The following is a 16,006-nucleotide window of genomic DNA, read 5'->3' as shown; positions in this document are numbered from 1 at the left end:
AAGATGAAAATTATAGCAACAGATATAAATCTGAATAGTTGAGGGTCCACTATAACTCGGAAAGTATCCCAGTGTTGCAGCTCAGAAAGTTTCTCTGCTTTCCATGAGTTCCATTGCATTACAAGTTTCATGGGAAACTTTGGATGATCCAAAATCTAAGTTGTTCTACTTCAGACAGTTACTCATCAGCAAAGACTAGTAGCAATGACAATTGTGAAATGTGAAGTCATGTACTAGGTGAGTTTGAGAGGGTTTGCTTCTATAAAGCAAATTACAGTGTAGGAATGACCATGGTGTTAAAGACAAACGCAAGTGCTGTTTGCATCTAGCAATAACGAAGCAAAGTCCACGACGGGTAAATCGCACAAGCTTTCAAGCTGGTATTCGCTCAAAAATCTTTAAACCCAATCCAGTGGCTTCCCAACTCGGGCTTACTTGTGTCCTAGGCCATTCTCGAGCCTGTCATTCTATAAACAAGTCTGTTTCCCTTTTACTTGCTTACAACAAAGTGGTCGATCACCCGGACGTTGCAATTGGCATCCCTGTAAGGTGGAAGAGGTATCCACTGACTCGGATACTTCCTGCTGTAAGAGGGAGACACTGATTGCTCCTCGTCCCAGAGTGGATCCAACATCCACTCCTTTGGAACCTGCATGAAAGGTGACGTTGTCACCAGAAAGTAAGAAGCTTGTTTACCTTGTCAACTGCAAGAGTATAGACTTCCAAATCGCCGGTCTTTGTCACATGGCACCGCAGAAAGGATTTGTAGTTTGCAATGCGCAATGACGAGAACGCCTCGTCAAAGTGTAAGTTCAGCCAGTTGATGCAAGTATATAAGTAGCTTCCAAAGATAAACGATACCACCGGCGTAGAGAAAACCCAAAAGTAGAGGAAGACCGAGGAGTAATAGATGAGTTTGAAGCCTCGGGACATAGAATCCAATCCTGTCCTGCAAATATTACTTCTTGTCACAGCCATCACCTGCACAATCCAGTTCAGAAACCGCCACTGCAAACGGAATGTTTTTCCTTACCTCTGGAACATCAAAAGCTGACATCAAATACTTTAAGCACGCGGGATACAAGCCCAAAGTCCAACGCTCCATACGAGCACGTAAACCCGTAGGGTCAGGAAAATGCTCGTTTTCAACTGATCGATACCACTCGTACAAGGTATGGTAGCCTACGAATCCAACAAAAGAAACCGGTGTTCAGATTACAATGGAAACATAAAAAGAAAAGAAAAGAAATCGACGTACCTGCATTGCCCAGCAGACCATGTCGAACGCAAGTCTCGATCCCAAGCTCCAACAGAAGCAGGAGGCCGATCGCAACGATTAAATGTACACAGCAGTGTAGGAATCCTATAAGAAATTTCTTCTTGCGAGAAACTTTTCCAGGGACAAAGAGCACCGCTAGAATAAGCATCCCAAATAGTCCCCCCAGCGAAACATATGAATCCTCTAGTAGAAAGTATATTACCTGTCCAACTGTATTGAAGAACTGCCGAGTATGTCCAAAGAATGTGTTTTTCTGAAAAAATTTATCCAGATCGCACTACAGGAAATAAAAGAGAAATAGAATTGATGAATCGAATCCGGCAGAATTTAGAACTGCAGAGTACCTGAGGAAACATGGAAAAAACGAGGACGAAATACAAAACTCCTCCAATGATATCAAATCTCCAGTTTTTCTTTCGAAACTTCAGAATGTTTCCCAATGCAATCTGAAAAGAGCACGAGTCAGAAAGGAGAAACAAATTAAGAAAAGCACCAAAACGGGATACCTTTCTGGAGTCTACAGGCAAAGGGTACGAGGCTTTGTTTTGGTACGTTGTGCCTTCAAACTGAGAAAACTTTGTGAAGACGTGAGTTGGGTGAAGAAAAGCTCCGCCACAGCCATTCACTATCAAATGCTGCACACTGGCTGGATTCTCGGCTGCTGGGCCTGCCGTGTGACGCATATAAAAATGTAGATCACCCGATAAGCGTAGACGACAGCGGCCTTTCAGGTGATCCTTGATTAGATGAGAAACATTGTTTCCTGTTGACCCTTCCCAGTACCAATCTAGTAACCAGGTCGGTTCATGAGTAATAATAATCACCGAGTCCTTTGATCCCACCTGTGCCATTAGAAACACCTTAACACACCTAGGTAATTGATTCAAGGATAAGTACCTGCTCTTTGGCAATCTCGGAAAAATATTTAAACTGGAATAAGTCTATGTCTCCATGTAAAGCTTGGTCCAGACCGAACACCCACCATCCGTGTGGCAGCTGCAAGGCAAAGTAGCTCTTCTCTTGAGGCAGTAACCAGCCTCCAAGCCAGCTTTTGTGACATATGTATCGCATAAATGTTTCGAGTCCATCAAACCAATCTGAAACGATAATACATGTATAAGAAGAACTGCAAGTGAACTGAATAGTAAGCACCAACCGTGATTTCCTGGAATTGCAAAACACTGAGGACCAACATAAGCTTGAAGCTTCTCCACATTATCAGGAAGCTCTGGTTTCGTAGCAGCGATATGCTCCGGCCTGTAAAACTTTGGGGGCTGCATTGCATATTCAAATGGTCGAAAAAGACGCTGCTCATAAGACGTTGGAGAAGGATTTGGATAGCTGCAAAACATAGAAGGCAAAACAATCTGTTTGATGCATGAGAACAATATTGAAGCTTACGCAAGATCGCCTCCAAGAAGAAGTAAACTACTACGCTGGAGAACAGTTTCTCGGCCGCCAACATTAACTTTGAGAAATGGTTGAGCGAGAAGACGGGCTACAGTATATGTAGAGTTACCCCCGTCTCCAGTATCAGCCATAAAATCGAACCACATTTCTTCTTTTTTATGAAAATGTGTATATAGGAACCCGTCCTTTTCAGTTTGTTGTGCTTTACTAATGGCAGCCTGGAGCCAAAGCATATTAGATACAAAAGAACAAACTAAGAAAAGAACGTTACCTGCATAGTGCGTAAATCGAATCGACCAAGAAACAGCGTCACAGATATCACAAGATCAAACGCTGTTTTAAACAGGTCGGCTGACGTTCTGCAAAAGTTAGAACCAGCGTCAGGAAATCAGCGTCCTCAAGGTTCTTTCACTGTACCCTGAGTACCATGGAACCATATCGAGAAACTCTGGAGCCGTAACAATTTTTCGTCGTCGTGCACCGGACGGCTGAGGATGTGTCAAGGCCCACCTGCACAAAAGGGTTTTGTTACTCAGTTTACATGGTGAAAGTCTCCACTCACCCCGTGGAGCGTTCAACGATATAGTTCGCAATGTAGAGTCCGATAAACGTCGCCCATAAGGAAAATATGGGAGAAATGTTTTCCGATGTTTTAACGCAAGCATCATGACAAACCATCTAGAAATCACAAGGCTGTTAATCATATCCCACCGACATATTGCAATTAGCGCTTCATACCTCGCCATAAACAACCCACTTTGAGAAAACGGGATAGTCGGCCGCCGACCCAACCGGACCAAGCCAGTTGTGACACACTTGTTCTTTTACTTCGTGCATTGGAGGCCAGTTGTTTATCCATTTTGTTAGATTCGAGTGTAATAAGTTCTCGAACAGCACCGTGGACGACAGTTGCCTTCCCAAAGGTTTACCTTTAGGCCCACGATTTCCACAGTGACTGTAGAAAACGCAGCATGCAATGCTCAGCACCTACAAAAAGAAGAGACGACGGAAGAAACAAGTGAGAAGGAATTTTAAAATGGAAACTAAAGGAGAAACAAACCGTGCTGTTCTGCAAAATTGTGAGGATCTCCGGGCGATTTCCAGCAAGACGAGCAACAAGGCCCAGATACCACAATCCCAGATAGCTGATATGAAAGAGGACGAGGATGAGCACCGATGCCATAAATAACGTAAGGAAGAGGGATAAGTTCATCCGAATGTCAACTCCCATGGATTGGAAGCTTGGAAGATGATATACTGCCGCAACAAGCAACCAAAGAACATACCTGAGATAAAGCAAAAAGAAAGAAAAATCATAATTTTCAATCTAACAAGAAAGAGTACCATCGATTGAAATTCGAGTAGCTCGGCTCGATCGTCCTGACGAGAAAAGGCGATGAGAAGAAGTAGAAGAATCCCAGCAGGAACGCATAGATGGACCACCACTTGATATTGTTGTCAAACCGATGAATCAGCGTGTGGAAATTGTCCGTGGAAATGAAGAAGAGGCAGCCGGCCAGCACCGCGAGCATCGCATGGCGCGAGTGCTCGTGAGGATACGAGTACTGGTGGGTGAGAATCTCCTTCACCCGGTCCATTTCGATCAGCAGCTTCAAATCAGAGCGCATTTCAGCAGCGCAATCAGCCCAGCCCGTAGCTTCACCGCATTCTAGAATTTCTACCTCGATCGCGGAGCGGCCGATCCAAACCCTGGTGCGCAGCAGCGAGCTCGCCCCGCCCTAAGCCGCAATCTCGACTGCTCGGCTCCCTTTTTTCCCTTCTGCCCCCTGTTAGGGTTCCAGACTTTAGGATTTTGCGAGGGATATGGAAGCATATTCGCCCCCCTCCAATGACGAAAGCACAGCGAACCTCACCCAAAGACTTCCACAAATCTCTGGAGAGGCAAGAGCTCCATCGTCAATCCACGCAACAAAGTCCAAATGGGCAACCCAAAGGAGTTGGTGATCGAATCTAGCGCCCGGCAAATACCCACAATGGATATCACAGCTTCTCGCAAATCCCGGATGATAAATGCTAGCTCCCGATTGGTCGATTCGAAGTATATCCTTTATAGTTTGCTTTCTATGATACCATAGAAGTTTTTCTTTCTAACAAAATGCAAGAACGATCTCAAGTCCAGCCGAGCAATCACCTCTCTGGTTTTCTTTATTCGCATTTGATCGCTCTGTAGATGTGGCGGACGAAGAGGAGCGAGGCCCTGTATCCCACGGAGCCAAGCATCAAAAAGAAACCATAGCACACGCACGCCATGTAGCCGAAGAAGAAGGAAGTTTGCATCAGGCCGGTCATGTCCGATCTCGCAAAGTAGTAGTAGTAACAGTAGCCGTAGACAAACAGGCCAGTGGATCCACCACAAAAGACCGACCTGCGAGCGAGCGATTGATTTGAGTTCTTCCATCAGAAAGAGAGAACGAGAAAAAGCTCACCTCCACCACCATTCGTGATCTTCGATTGCGAGCTGGAAATACGTGAGAGCGATGGTGATGAACGCAGTCACGATGATCAGAATGATGAAGACGATGAATAGAATGCTGTAAATTGTATAGATCTTGTGCCCCCAGACACTGGCGAAAATATAGTACAGCTCGATATAGATGGCGCTGAAAGGAAGGAAACCGGCCATGCACATCTGCGGCAAAGCGTGCGTTGTGAGCAACTAACTGGAACCAAGTAGAGAAGTTTCAATCACCTGAGGGATGGTTTTCCGATACCACGGAAGCGCAGGAATCTCTCTCGGGAACTTTTTGGTCCTGCAAGGTGCGTAAAATTCATTCTTGTTGTTCTTGCCAGCAATTCCTCCAAGAACCTTTACAAGGAAAGCAAAAAGATGAATAAACGCAAGGCAGGACGCCCGAGTATACTTACTGTCAAGGGGAACGTGACGAGCGCCCAGATAATGAAGATGATCACGATAGTTCCAAACGGAAGTGCAGCCGTAGACCGGTATGATATAGCAACGGTGTTGTTGAAGCAAAATACCAAAAACAAAGGACCGCAAAAAAGTGATGCCGTGAGCAGGAGATTTCGAACCTGAAAGGTTTAGTCCAGAGTTGAGTGAGATACCAAACACCTGGAAGTCAAGTGGAAACTATTCTTACCCAGGCTTCACCTCCCATTTGACGGTACAAGTGTGCAGAGACGTACCCAGAAATACCAGCTGTCAGAGCATAAATTACGAGGCATGCTGTGTTGAGCGCTCCTCTGTTATACGGATAGAACACTCCCACCAGAGCCAAGCCAAAGATACATAACGCAAGAACTAGAAGCTGCGTTCCACTTCCAATAACAGCCGCAAACATACTGCCAAGCCACACACATGAGACAAGAGAACTATCTCTTGAAAAGTTCTTACTTTGGATGGTTTGGAAACCGGAAAACGTCTCCATGGATATATTTCCACCCGGTTTCCTCTGGATCCTCCTCATCCTCTTTAGTATACCTGAAAAGCTAGAGGCGTTAGTAAAGCTCAAAGTGAAGAGGTAAGATCCAAACTTGATAAAGTCGTTCTTCAGGACGCGCATGAGAATCGTTGCCAGAAACCCCGTCAATAGAAGCACTGTCACACAGGAGTTGATAATCGAGAACCAGTGGATCTCCAAATGCTGCGGCAGAAAAGAATACTTTTGATACTTTTCCATCCTTCGGTCGAAGGTGATCGGTGTCTTCTTCCATTTCACGGAGTAAGTGAACTTCACATCGGTGGGCTCATCATCGGTGATATCCACGGCGTGATCCGGATCGGTTGACACAGTGACCTCGATCACCCGATTGTCATTAAATGCGATCTCGAAATGGACATGCGTGAAAAGCATGTAGCGCTCCTCCTTTTTCTCGTCGGTCTGGAGCTTTCCAACAAAGCCCCATAAGGGGAGATCATCGAAAAACATCTGCCAAATCCAGAGAAAAAAAGTGAGCGAATGGTACTAGACGTCAACAGAAGGGGGAAAAAGCAAACCTGGAAGTAGTAGTCTTGCTCAATAGCACTCCGGAACTTGCGTTTCGTCTCCGGCTCGAGCTTGAAAGAGCAAAGCTCTTCCGTCTCTTTGTCAGTCTTGAAAGTGATGTTATACCGAGTGGTCACCATTCGGTCGCCCTCAAGAACCTCACCCAAATCTTCACTCTTGTGCTTGAGATTTGATGGCTCGCAGAAGGGCAGATCGAAATACTGGTACGTCTCACTGCGAGCAACAGAAAAAAATCCTTAAGAGGAAAATCCCCAAAATCCGTCCAATCCTACCTGGGATTGTGGAATGGCCCGACTTTGTTCGCGTAGAGAGGGACCTTGTCATTCTCGCCATAAGTGTGATCTCGGGCGCTGAGAATCGATCGATGCAGGGAGCCACTCGCAGCAGTGGCGAGCGCGAGCAGGATCCAAGCGGCGAGGCAGCGCCGCATTCCTCCCAGCTGGACCATCTCCCCCTTGCTCTCCCTCTCTGCCGAATCTAAAACCCTAGACGCGCAGCTCAGATCTTACCCTACAACGAGCGGCCGGCCAGCGGAATTGGCATCCGATCGCGAATGTGGATCCCAGATCGCGGCGCGCGCCGAGGAGGACGCGCTCGCTCTCTCGCAGTCGCCTCGGCAAGCGTGTAGAAACACAATCCAGCGCGAGAGCAAGGGGTAAAATATAATATATTTACACGATGGCATTTTTATTAAAGTAGAATAACAACGATTAGAGTTAAGCATAATGCTACGAGCAACTTTTACTTCCATTTGCCGTACTTGCCGCCCTTGTGCTTGCCAAACATCCCGTGCTTGCCGCCAAACTTCTTACCATGGTGACCACCATAGTGACCACCGCCATGGCCAACCATGTATCCACCGCCGTAGTGCCCGTGCTTACCGTGCTTACCATGCTTACCATGCTTACCGTGGCCGTGGCCGTGTCCATACCCAAAGGGGGCGGGGGCGTGTCCATAGCCGGGGGCGTGACCATAACCAGGGGCGTGACCATAACCGGGAGTGTGACCATAGCCATACCCGCCGTGAGCTCCATGAGCTCCACCGCCGAGCATATTCGCGGCGGCACCAGCGATAGCTCCAGCTATTCCATGGCCTGTGAGTTCATACAATGTTAATTTCATGAAAGTTTGGGTAAACCAGCAAACTTCTTACCTCCCAAGCGAGAGTCCGAGGACGATGGATACCCGGCTGGAGGATATCCAGCGGCGCCACCGTGAGGAGGAGCCGGAGGATACCCGGCCGGGGGATAGCCGCCGCCACCGTGAGGAGCCGGGGGGTAACCCCCTGGAGCCGGGGGATAGCCACCGGGAGCGGGAGGATAGCCACCAGGATAGCCGTAAGGATCTTGCGGAGGATAGCCGGATGGAGGATAGCCGTGCTTGCCTTTGTCTTGCTTGTCACCCAGGCCTCGGCTCGTTATTTCTTCCGTGAGTGGAGCGTAAGTTGGCGATGGAAACGCTGGAACTGGAGGTGGCGGAGGATAGTCACTGGCGTGGTACGGTGGAGGATGGAGTGAGATCGATCCCCCTTCCGGGGGATAGATTGGATCGCTGCTGTAAGGAGGATAAGTGTCTGGAGCTTTCTTTCCGGATGCTGGAGGATAGCTTGGAGGGTATGGCGGGGACTCGACTGTGGAGGCGGGAGGAGCGTAGGATGGTGGTGGCGGATATGGAGCTTCACCAGGCTGTTCTTGAGACTTGGAGAGTTTCAAGTCGGAGAATGCTGTCTCGATTCCTGCTGGATATGGAGCGCTGGGGTGGAAAGCCTTGGTGGTCTCGCTATCCTGTGGAGATCACGAAAGTTGGCATGAAAACTCGATCAAGGACGAAAGGAAAATTGCTTACCTTGGAAGGAATCCAGTTGAAGTTAACTTTGATCTGACCAGACTCGCCACCTCCTGGCTTTGTCAATGCGAGCAATTCCCTGTCGGATGAAACGGCCTTGGAGATCGGTATCCTGCGTTTCAGTTTTTCAATCAAGTGTCGGAAACCACAAGAAGGAAAAACTTTTTCTTACCTGACAAGACCGATGAGCTCATCCAGCTCGGGCTTGACACCGAAAACCTCCACAAGAATAGTCTCGGCTTCGTTTTCATCATCGAGTTTAAACTTGAAAACCTTGTTCCAGCTAGGGAGACCTCCCTGATCTGGATAGAAACCTCAAAGCTAAAAAATTTCTGGAGCTAGAAAACGAGCATACCTTTGGCGGTGTGAGTAGTAGACTGATGCGTTCCACATCGCACAGTCGCGTAAGTATCTAGCGAATCTGGGGCAAAAACAAGAGAAAAGATCTCAAAACCTTTCCACTCCCGAGATCGATGCGATCTTACCTTCGGATCGTAGCAGCGTGGCCGAGACCAGCGTCACTTCCAGGCTGCCGCTCAATCTCCCGGCTCCCATAGTTCTCACAAGAAACCTATCGAAAGCTCCCTCAATATAGTGCTCGGGACCGCCGTACGGTATGCGTACGAAACGCGTCGTGACGCGCCACGCGGAGAAATCGAGCCTACGTGCTTGCTTCTAAGTGGCTTCTGAGGAGCCCTAAGTTCCTGACTGATGTGCGTGTCAATCTCGAACGGATTGTTGGCCCATGAATTTACAGATCGATGAAAGAATCCCAGACCCACCCAAGATTTTCAGAGATGGCTTCCAGTGCCGGACCTCATCGTTGATCTCCAAGGTTCAGGAGCGTCAGGAGCACCATCGCCCGCCTCTTTCGCAACGGATCCAACCTTTGCTGGTAGTGACCGCAGCATACTAAATTTTTCACTAAGTTTGTCCTCACACTTACTACATCTCTCTTGAGGGCTGACTGCAATTAGGCCTGCGTTCCTACATGTCTTTGAGGTACTTTGCCGCATCTTCAGATGTTAAGGTGGGCAAGTCGTGCGTGTGAACGTTGAGTAGAGGCGCACCCGTAGTTGACGGCAAAGCGAGCAAGAGTCACTGCTGGAGTTGATGGTGACTTGAGCTGATCCGTCGCAACCTGGAGATGGTGTGCTTAGGACAATTCGGCACGCCTCCTTTTAGCGGGACAGTGTGAACTCATTTTCCTTTCAAGAACACGTATTTTGTTTGGAAACTTCTTTCTCTGTGACGCTCTCTGTAATCCATTCCAAATTTTCCATTCATCCAATTTGCCTGTTCCTAAATCTTCAGGTGTTTGTCCAATTCTTCCTTCACTATATATAGTTGGTTTCGGTTTCTTGAGCAGAATAGACTCCACCGTTCTTGCAATGGCGCATTTGATGTTGCTGGTTCTGGTGCTTAGTGCACTGCAGTGGCCCCGATCCTGCAAACCTGAGCACGTTTGTTCAAAAGCATCTGGAGATAAGTCATTGCTGCTCTGTTTCAAGGATACACTGGATGAGCAAACACGAGCTACACTATCGAGCTGGAATGATTCAGGGCATCCAAGTTCCTGGAGAGGAATTGTCTGGAACAAGCGGAGCGATCTTGTGCTCAAGTTGAACCTGACGGGTGCCGGTCTGAGCGGAAAGTTGTGGCCTGTTTGGTGTAGACTCCCTTTGCTTCAGTTTGCAGATTTCTCCAACAACAATCTCAGTGGACACCTCACCTTTGATGGCTGTCAGTACAATGCCTCCTCCCGTCTTCAGGTGCTCAATCTGCGCAATAATTCTTTGTCTGGCAGCATACCCCAAAGCATTTCGACCATCCGGGCGCTCAAGTACCTTAATCTGGGGCAAAACGATCTGACAGGCTCCATTCCTCAAGGTCTAGGGGCTTTTCTGCACAATGGCTTCTCTCGTATGTTGATCGTTAAGTTCATTTTGCAGGCCTTTGGAATCTCGTGCAACTCCGGGAACTTGATCTGGGAGGCAACGCTTTGAGTGGCTCTATACCGCCTGAGCTTGGCTATCTCACAAATCTTCAGCATTTGATTCTCGCATCTAATCAGCTCAGCGGTTCTATCCCACCCGAGATTTCCAACTGCACCCTCTTGCGCAAGATGGCTCTTATGAGGAACGTCCTCAGTGGTGAAATATCCAGCAGCATAGGCAACCTGTCCAACCTCAGGATTCTTGCCCTCACTGCAAACAATCTCACAGGTAATCTGCCTCCAAGCTTCAGTGGACTCACGTCACTGAAGATGCTGGATGTTGGCTACAACTCGCTTAGCGGTCCATTTCCAGACGCAGTGAAGAACATGGCCTCGCTCAGGTATCTCTCAGTGTCAACAAATCGGATGGAAGGTCCCATACCTCCCTGGCTTGGAAACTTCACGAATCTCAGGCACCTTATTCTGTACCGAAACAGATTCACTGGAAGCATTCCTCCACAGCTGGGAAGTCTCAATTATCTGAAGTTTCCCATGAAACCTCAATTTGATCCCGACCTTAGCGGTGTGCAACTTCAAAACAATCTATCTCCTTCAGGTGGTGATGCAGCGAAGATACTTTCCTACTCTTATGATTTCTTCCCCACGGTGCTGGACCTGTGCGAGAACAAGCTAAGCGGATCCATACCACCCGAGCTTGGACAGCTGCAAAACCTTCAACACCTTTGGCTGTGTGACAACATGCTGTCCGGCCCCATTCCGTCCACTTTAGCGGATGCAACTCGCCTCATACTCCTCCAGCTCTACGATAATCAGCTCAGCGGTCAGATTCCTCCCCAGCTCACTAGTTTGACATCCCTGTCATACTTCAATGTCTCCAACAACAACCTTTCTGGACCGATCCCGACATCAGCACAATTCAGCACATTCAATGACATTTCAGCCTTTGCTGGAAACCCAGGATTGTGTGGCAGTCTTCTGAACAAGGCATGCACGGTTGAACCTGAAGATTCATCGTCACTGTCCAAGGAACATGAGAATGGCAATTTTGTTGATGGTAAAGCATTTGCGGTCGGTGTAGCTGTTGGATTATGTGGCGGCTTCTGGGCTGTTATGTCTCTTGTGTCAGAGTCGTCCGTGATTTGGCTAACCAAGCGGATCAGGTATTATCTGCAAACTGTTGGGTTGCTAAAGCAAAAAGAGGTTATATGACATATGATTGTCAGTCTTATGCTCCTTGTGGGGTATTATGGCATTGTAAAACTTTGTAAATAATATATGAATAAATGAATATATATATTGGGTGGATTTCATTCTTGGAATGCTATAGTTAGTGAAAGTGGATCTAGAAATAAAATGGAATATTAAAGATGTCTGAATTTCATCTACTCGCAAATTTAATTGCAAACAAACAAATAAATTTTCAGTGCTCAAGGTTCCATATTGCGTTTTTGAAAGAATGAGAATTACCCACAAGATTTTCATAGATAGATAAACATGTTATAGTCCCCTTTAGCCCGGAAAAAAGAGGAGATAGGAGGTGATATAGATCATAGATCTACAAGTAACTCTCAAGCGTTGTAAGCGTTTTTAATTTTGGTCTCGAGAGTGGCAGTGTAGCCGTCGAGCGTGGAGACGATGGCTTCCAGGTGCCGGACCTCGTCGTCGATCTCCTGGATGACCTTGAGGTTGCTGCACAGCGACTCGTTCTGCTGCTTGAGCCGCTCCACAAACACGAGCAGCCCCGACGCGAAATCGGCGTAGTCGTCGTACTCGGTGCCCACCTTGAGATTGAGTTTCTCGATCAGCTCCGCGTGGGTGCCGGCGCCCTGCCAGGACAAACCTAAGAAATCTCTCGCAAAATCTCGCGATTCCTCGCCGCCGGCATTCCACGCACCTGGAGCTCCCCGCGCGCGACGCTGGCGAGGTTGAGCGCCAAGCCCCCCATCGCCTTCGCCAGAGAAGAAGAATCAACAAGGGAATGAGGAGGAGGAGGAGGAGGAGGAGAATCCTCCATCGTCTCGAAGAACCCTAAAATCCTCCATCGTGCCCACTTGTAACAGTCAAATTTTTTAAACGCAAAAAAGCTCACTGTATTCCATGAATGAATGGCGGGTAAAAACCTTTCCTAAAATGTGCTCCACTGGTTCGTGCCATCGAACGAGGTGCCCGGATCGTCAAAACTGCCGTGGTGGCCGAACGAGTCGAATCTCGCGAACGAACTCCGGCTGCCCTGTTGATCCGGGGACTTGAAGAGCGGTGTCTCGGGGACGGATTCATCGCCCCCTCTCACGCTCCGTTGATCGTCCAGCGTCGGAGGTGACAGAGTGCTGAAGAGCGGCGTCTCTGGGACTGATGCATCGCCGGCTATGCTCGTCGCAGCAGAGGTGGAAGTTTTGATGGATCTCAGACCCATGAAACCTCCCGACGAGGATACTTGTCCGTCCACAGCAGCATTCTTCCCGAAGTCCTGGAGAAAACAAAGCTCGAATGCTTGTTGTAAGTTTTCGCGAAGGAGATTTACCTGGCTCAAGTTCCAAGCGGGCTCGTCGCCAAACACGCTCGACCAGTCCGGCACCGAGTTCTTTCTGCTGGACGAAAACATGTTAAGTTCTCCTTACCACGATCCAAAATGTTTACCTTTCAGGGGGAACTTGCTCGTGTTCTACTGGTTTCTCCTCTGGTTTTTCCGGAGCATTCTCTTCCGGTTTCTCTTCGAGTGTGTTAGCGTCTGGACTCTTCTCTTCCACGTGGTTCTCCTTGAGAGTTTCAGTAGAACCATTTTCTGAAGGACTATCTTCCGCTTTCTTGTCGGCAGCTTTCTTTTCTTCGGCCACCTTCTTCTCTTCGGCAGGCTTCTTCGTTTCTTCGACTTGTTGAAAATAAGAAAAGCCTATAAAACCAAATTATTCAACGCTTTATGTCTTCACGCAGAACACGAACCTTCATCGTCGAATTTGTCCCAATCATCCCAATCCACAGCGTTTTCTTGAATACCTGGCTGCCATCCTGGAAAAGCCAGTCTTAAAAATCCAAATAACTAGCATAAAATTTTACCAAATGGCAGCTCCATAGCAGAGGAAGGTCTCGCACGCAAGCCAAGCTTCTTTGCTCGTTGATTCAGCAACGTCTTTAGCTCATTCAAATCGCCAGATATTTCTTCTGCACGCTCCTGAAGCCCCTCCTTCTTTGCGCTTTGGTCGATCTTTGCTATGGCGGTGTAAAGTTCCATTTTTCTTCTCTGGTGAAAAGGGATTAGTATAAAAAGAATGTAAGACTTGAAAGCTAAACCTGTATATCATGAAATGCAGCCTCTTCAGCTAAAAGCCGCGAGTTGGATTCACCAGCTTGCTGGAACTTTTGATCATATTTTTTGCGCAACGCCTCAACCTGCACTTTATCTATCAGTGAGCAAAAACAAGTGCGGCCACACCTACAAACCTCACGCTTGTCGGAAGCTACTCTCTCAGTGATCTCCAGCAGGTGATTATCAGTTCTAGTTTTGAACAGTATCTAGAAGATGAAAAAACACGCGTAAGTCTTACTACGAGTAGAGCTTTAAAGTCTCAACTATTTCTTGCAATTTCGCTCGATAAAAATCGATCATTTCGGTAGCGTGTTTTATGTCTTTGTCGAGATCGAACACCTATATACAAGGAAAGAAATGTAAAGAAACAAGTTGATACAAGAAACAATACCTTTCTGTCCAAAATTTCCGCCTCCTGATATTTTGACTTCAAATTCCCCTGATCGTCCCTATTGAGCTGCGTTACAAGCTCCGGTTCCAGTGGAGGAGCTCTAGACTTATATTGAATAGTTTGCGCAGGTGGAGCAGAATCTGCAGTTGCTTGCAAAGGCATCAGACCTGCACCTTGGCTTCCTGGTAGCGTCACTGGACCTGCAACGATGTAACTTAGAAAGATAGATTAGAATAAAAATCAATGAACTACGCACCTGTCTCCTGAGGAATGACTGGAACACCAGGTCCCAAAGATCGTTGTGGAGGAAGAACAGGAGGTCTAACAGGAGTAGGGACAAACTGCTGTGGAGAAGGAGATGGATTTTCGGGTAAGAAGCCTGCAGGCAAGACTGAAGGCGGAGGTCGACCTTCTCGATAGCGCTCCATAAAATATAATGCAATACAGAATTCTCTTAAAGACAGCATACTATCTCCATCTTGGTCGGACAAATCCCATATCTTCTTCAGCACGTCTGTAAAAACAAGCACTTCACTTCCATTGAAATAAGAACACAAACTTACCTCTGGGAAGACCCCAGCTCAAGAACACGTCCCGCGCTTGATCCCCACGAACTTTCCCATCTCTATCAGAGTCCACACTGGCAAATGCTTGGCTGTAGCGTTCGATATCTCCTTGTGTCATCTTCGGCCAGGTATGATGGATATTTTGAACCGGTGGCGCATAAGGCCTTGCAGGAGAACTCGGAACGTCAACTGGTTGGCCGAAAGTCTGCACCGGAGGAGGCGTCGGAGCTAGCGCTGTAACTGGAACAATGGCCGTACCGAGACCAACGGTCGGGCTAGGACCAAGTGTTGCGACTGGAACGATTGCCTGGCTAGAATCCGCAGAAAATGAATCACCTCCAAAGTCATCGGGAAGCACAGGCCGCGGGGATGGAGAAGCTTTGAATGATTCACCTCCAAAGCCATCGGCAGCAAAGGACGTTGGAGTCGAAGAAGCCGCTGGAGCACTAGACACACTAGTTGGAGTCGTGCTCGAGCTCGGGGTTGCTCCAAGAATCGAGGACGTGGAAACTTGGCTGACCAGAGGCTTTGGAGCTTCCGGGAATGCCTGGAACGATGGAGCACCGAAAGCATCTGGAGTGGCGGCGCTGGTGGTAGCAACTGGAACTGGAGGTGGTGGCTGGAACGGGCGAGCCGGAGGCTCTGGAGTGAGGCCCGGCTGCTGCCCAGTATAACTTACTCGTTGGTTTTGCAAAGGTGGTCTATACGCTGGCGGTGGCGAAGGCGAGGACACTGGCGCTTGAGCTGGAATTATTCTTGGAGGTGGGATTTGCGTAGACGCTGGCCCTAGCAATGCGGCTCTGGAGATCTCCGGAGTTAATTCTCTCCCAGACTGCGCGACAGTGACGAGCTTCAACGCGTGGAAGAACTCTGGCTTTGTGAGGAACCCTCGCTGCGCTTGATCCGCGAGCTGCCAGATCTGTCAAGAATGCGCAAAGAAATCGATTCAGCCGCCCGGGAAAACCATCGTCCAGCTCGTCCGGAGAATGCAGGCATTTCCAAAGACCTAAATCCGGGACAAAGCGAGCGCGAATTCATACCTTGGCCAAGACGATCTGCGGCAATCCGGCGCCCCGGAAGAAGGCGATAGCTTCCATCCCGCTGATCCTGCCGTCGCCGTCCACATCCGCCTGGCGGAAGAAACTCTCGAAAGGATCCATCGCCGCTCCGGGCGAACCCTTTCTCCTTCCTCCTCTCGAGCAAAATAAAATGGAATATCCAGCCAAAACAAAATTAGATTCTTAGTGTCCAGGGTGAGATTCGAACCT

The 16,006-nt window shown here is 48.2% G+C and overlaps 6 protein-coding genes across 7 annotated transcripts; 1 reads left to right on the top strand and 5 right to left on the bottom strand.

Annotated features, from left to right (window-relative positions):
* Positions 1-277: 277 nt before the first annotated feature.
* On the bottom strand, positions 278-4,670 carry LOC9636879. Of its 2 annotated transcripts, XM_024679427.1 has the most exons (16): positions 4,372-4,670; positions 4,034-4,299; positions 3,750-3,975; positions 3,428-3,676; positions 3,252-3,367; positions 3,107-3,199; positions 2,961-3,048; positions 2,681-2,907; positions 2,436-2,620; positions 2,177-2,376; positions 1,786-2,121; positions 1,624-1,725; positions 1,259-1,556; positions 1,034-1,182; positions 697-981; positions 278-649 (listed from the first exon to the last, which is right to left on the bottom strand). In XM_024679427.1, exons 2-16 carry the CDS (start codon positions 4,285-4,287, stop codon positions 491-493), a joined length of 2,967 nt encoding a protein of 988 aa, XP_024535195.1. In that variant the 5' UTR covers positions 4,288-4,299; positions 4,372-4,670; the 3' UTR covers positions 278-490. The 2 variants fall into 2 exon arrangements, with proteins under 2 accessions (XP_024535195.1, XP_024535194.1); XM_024679426.1 differs by having other exon boundaries at positions 4,034-4,670.
* Positions 4,671-4,734: 64 nt separating this feature from the next.
* On the bottom strand, positions 4,735-7,300 carry LOC9636878 (transmembrane 9 superfamily member 2). The gene is made up of 9 exons (XM_002974600.2): positions 6,948-7,300; positions 6,666-6,888; positions 6,203-6,597; positions 6,063-6,149; positions 5,809-6,010; positions 5,576-5,740; positions 5,400-5,516; positions 5,137-5,339; positions 4,735-5,075 (listed from the first exon to the last, which is right to left on the bottom strand). Exons 1-9 carry the CDS (start codon positions 7,121-7,123, stop codon positions 4,856-4,858), a joined length of 1,788 nt encoding a protein of 595 aa, XP_002974646.2. The 5' UTR covers positions 7,124-7,300; the 3' UTR covers positions 4,735-4,855.
* Positions 7,301-7,343: 43 nt separating this feature from the next.
* On the bottom strand, positions 7,344-9,111 carry LOC9637417 (serine/threonine-protein phosphatase 1 regulatory subunit 10). The gene is made up of 6 exons (XM_002974599.2): positions 9,006-9,111; positions 8,876-8,941; positions 8,693-8,822; positions 8,521-8,632; positions 7,829-8,459; positions 7,344-7,769 (listed from the first exon to the last, which is right to left on the bottom strand). The coding sequence occupies exons 1-6, from the start codon at positions 9,073-9,075 to the stop codon at positions 7,417-7,419; spliced, it is 1,362 nt and encodes a 453-aa protein (XP_002974645.1). The 5' UTR covers positions 9,076-9,111; the 3' UTR covers positions 7,344-7,416.
* Positions 9,112-9,282: 171 nt separating this feature from the next.
* LOC9636877 (MDIS1-interacting receptor like kinase 2) lies at positions 9,283-11,775 on the top strand. Its single transcript, XM_002974803.2, has 2 exons — positions 9,283-10,410; positions 10,473-11,775. The coding sequence occupies exons 1-2, from the start codon at positions 9,912-9,914 to the stop codon at positions 11,684-11,686; spliced, it is 1,713 nt and encodes a 570-aa protein (XP_002974849.1). The 5' UTR covers positions 9,283-9,911; the 3' UTR covers positions 11,687-11,775.
* A 159-nt stretch (positions 11,776-11,934) lies between these two features.
* LOC9636875 (intersectin-1) lies at positions 11,935-15,976 on the bottom strand. The gene is made up of 13 exons (XM_002974597.2): positions 15,779-15,976; positions 14,736-15,657; positions 14,429-14,686; positions 14,173-14,372; positions 14,046-14,120; positions 13,916-13,987; positions 13,766-13,864; positions 13,532-13,715; positions 13,418-13,483; positions 13,115-13,367; positions 12,999-13,062; positions 12,372-12,944; positions 11,935-12,303 (listed from the first exon to the last, which is right to left on the bottom strand). Exons 1-12 carry the CDS (start codon positions 15,896-15,898, stop codon positions 12,603-12,605), a joined length of 2,655 nt encoding a protein of 884 aa, XP_002974643.2. The 5' UTR covers positions 15,899-15,976; the 3' UTR covers positions 11,935-12,303; positions 12,372-12,602.
* LOC9636876 (biogenesis of lysosome-related organelles complex 1 subunit 2) lies at positions 12,046-12,491 on the bottom strand. Its single transcript, XM_002974598.2, has 2 exons — positions 12,372-12,491; positions 12,046-12,303 (listed from the first exon to the last, which is right to left on the bottom strand). The coding sequence occupies exons 1-2, from the start codon at positions 12,489-12,491 to the stop codon at positions 12,046-12,048; spliced, it is 378 nt and encodes a 125-aa protein (XP_002974644.1).
* Positions 15,977-16,006: the final 30 nt, after the last annotated feature.

This window comes from Selaginella moellendorffii, unplaced genomic scaffold (assembly GCF_000143415.4).
Source record: "Selaginella moellendorffii unplaced genomic scaffold, v1.0 SELMOscaffold_25, whole genome shotgun sequence".
Taxonomy (NCBI): domain Eukaryota; kingdom Viridiplantae; phylum Streptophyta; class Lycopodiopsida; order Selaginellales; family Selaginellaceae; genus Selaginella; species Selaginella moellendorffii.
The sequence above is the reverse complement of the archived record's forward strand: the minus strand, read 5'-3'. Positions and strand labels throughout refer to the sequence as shown.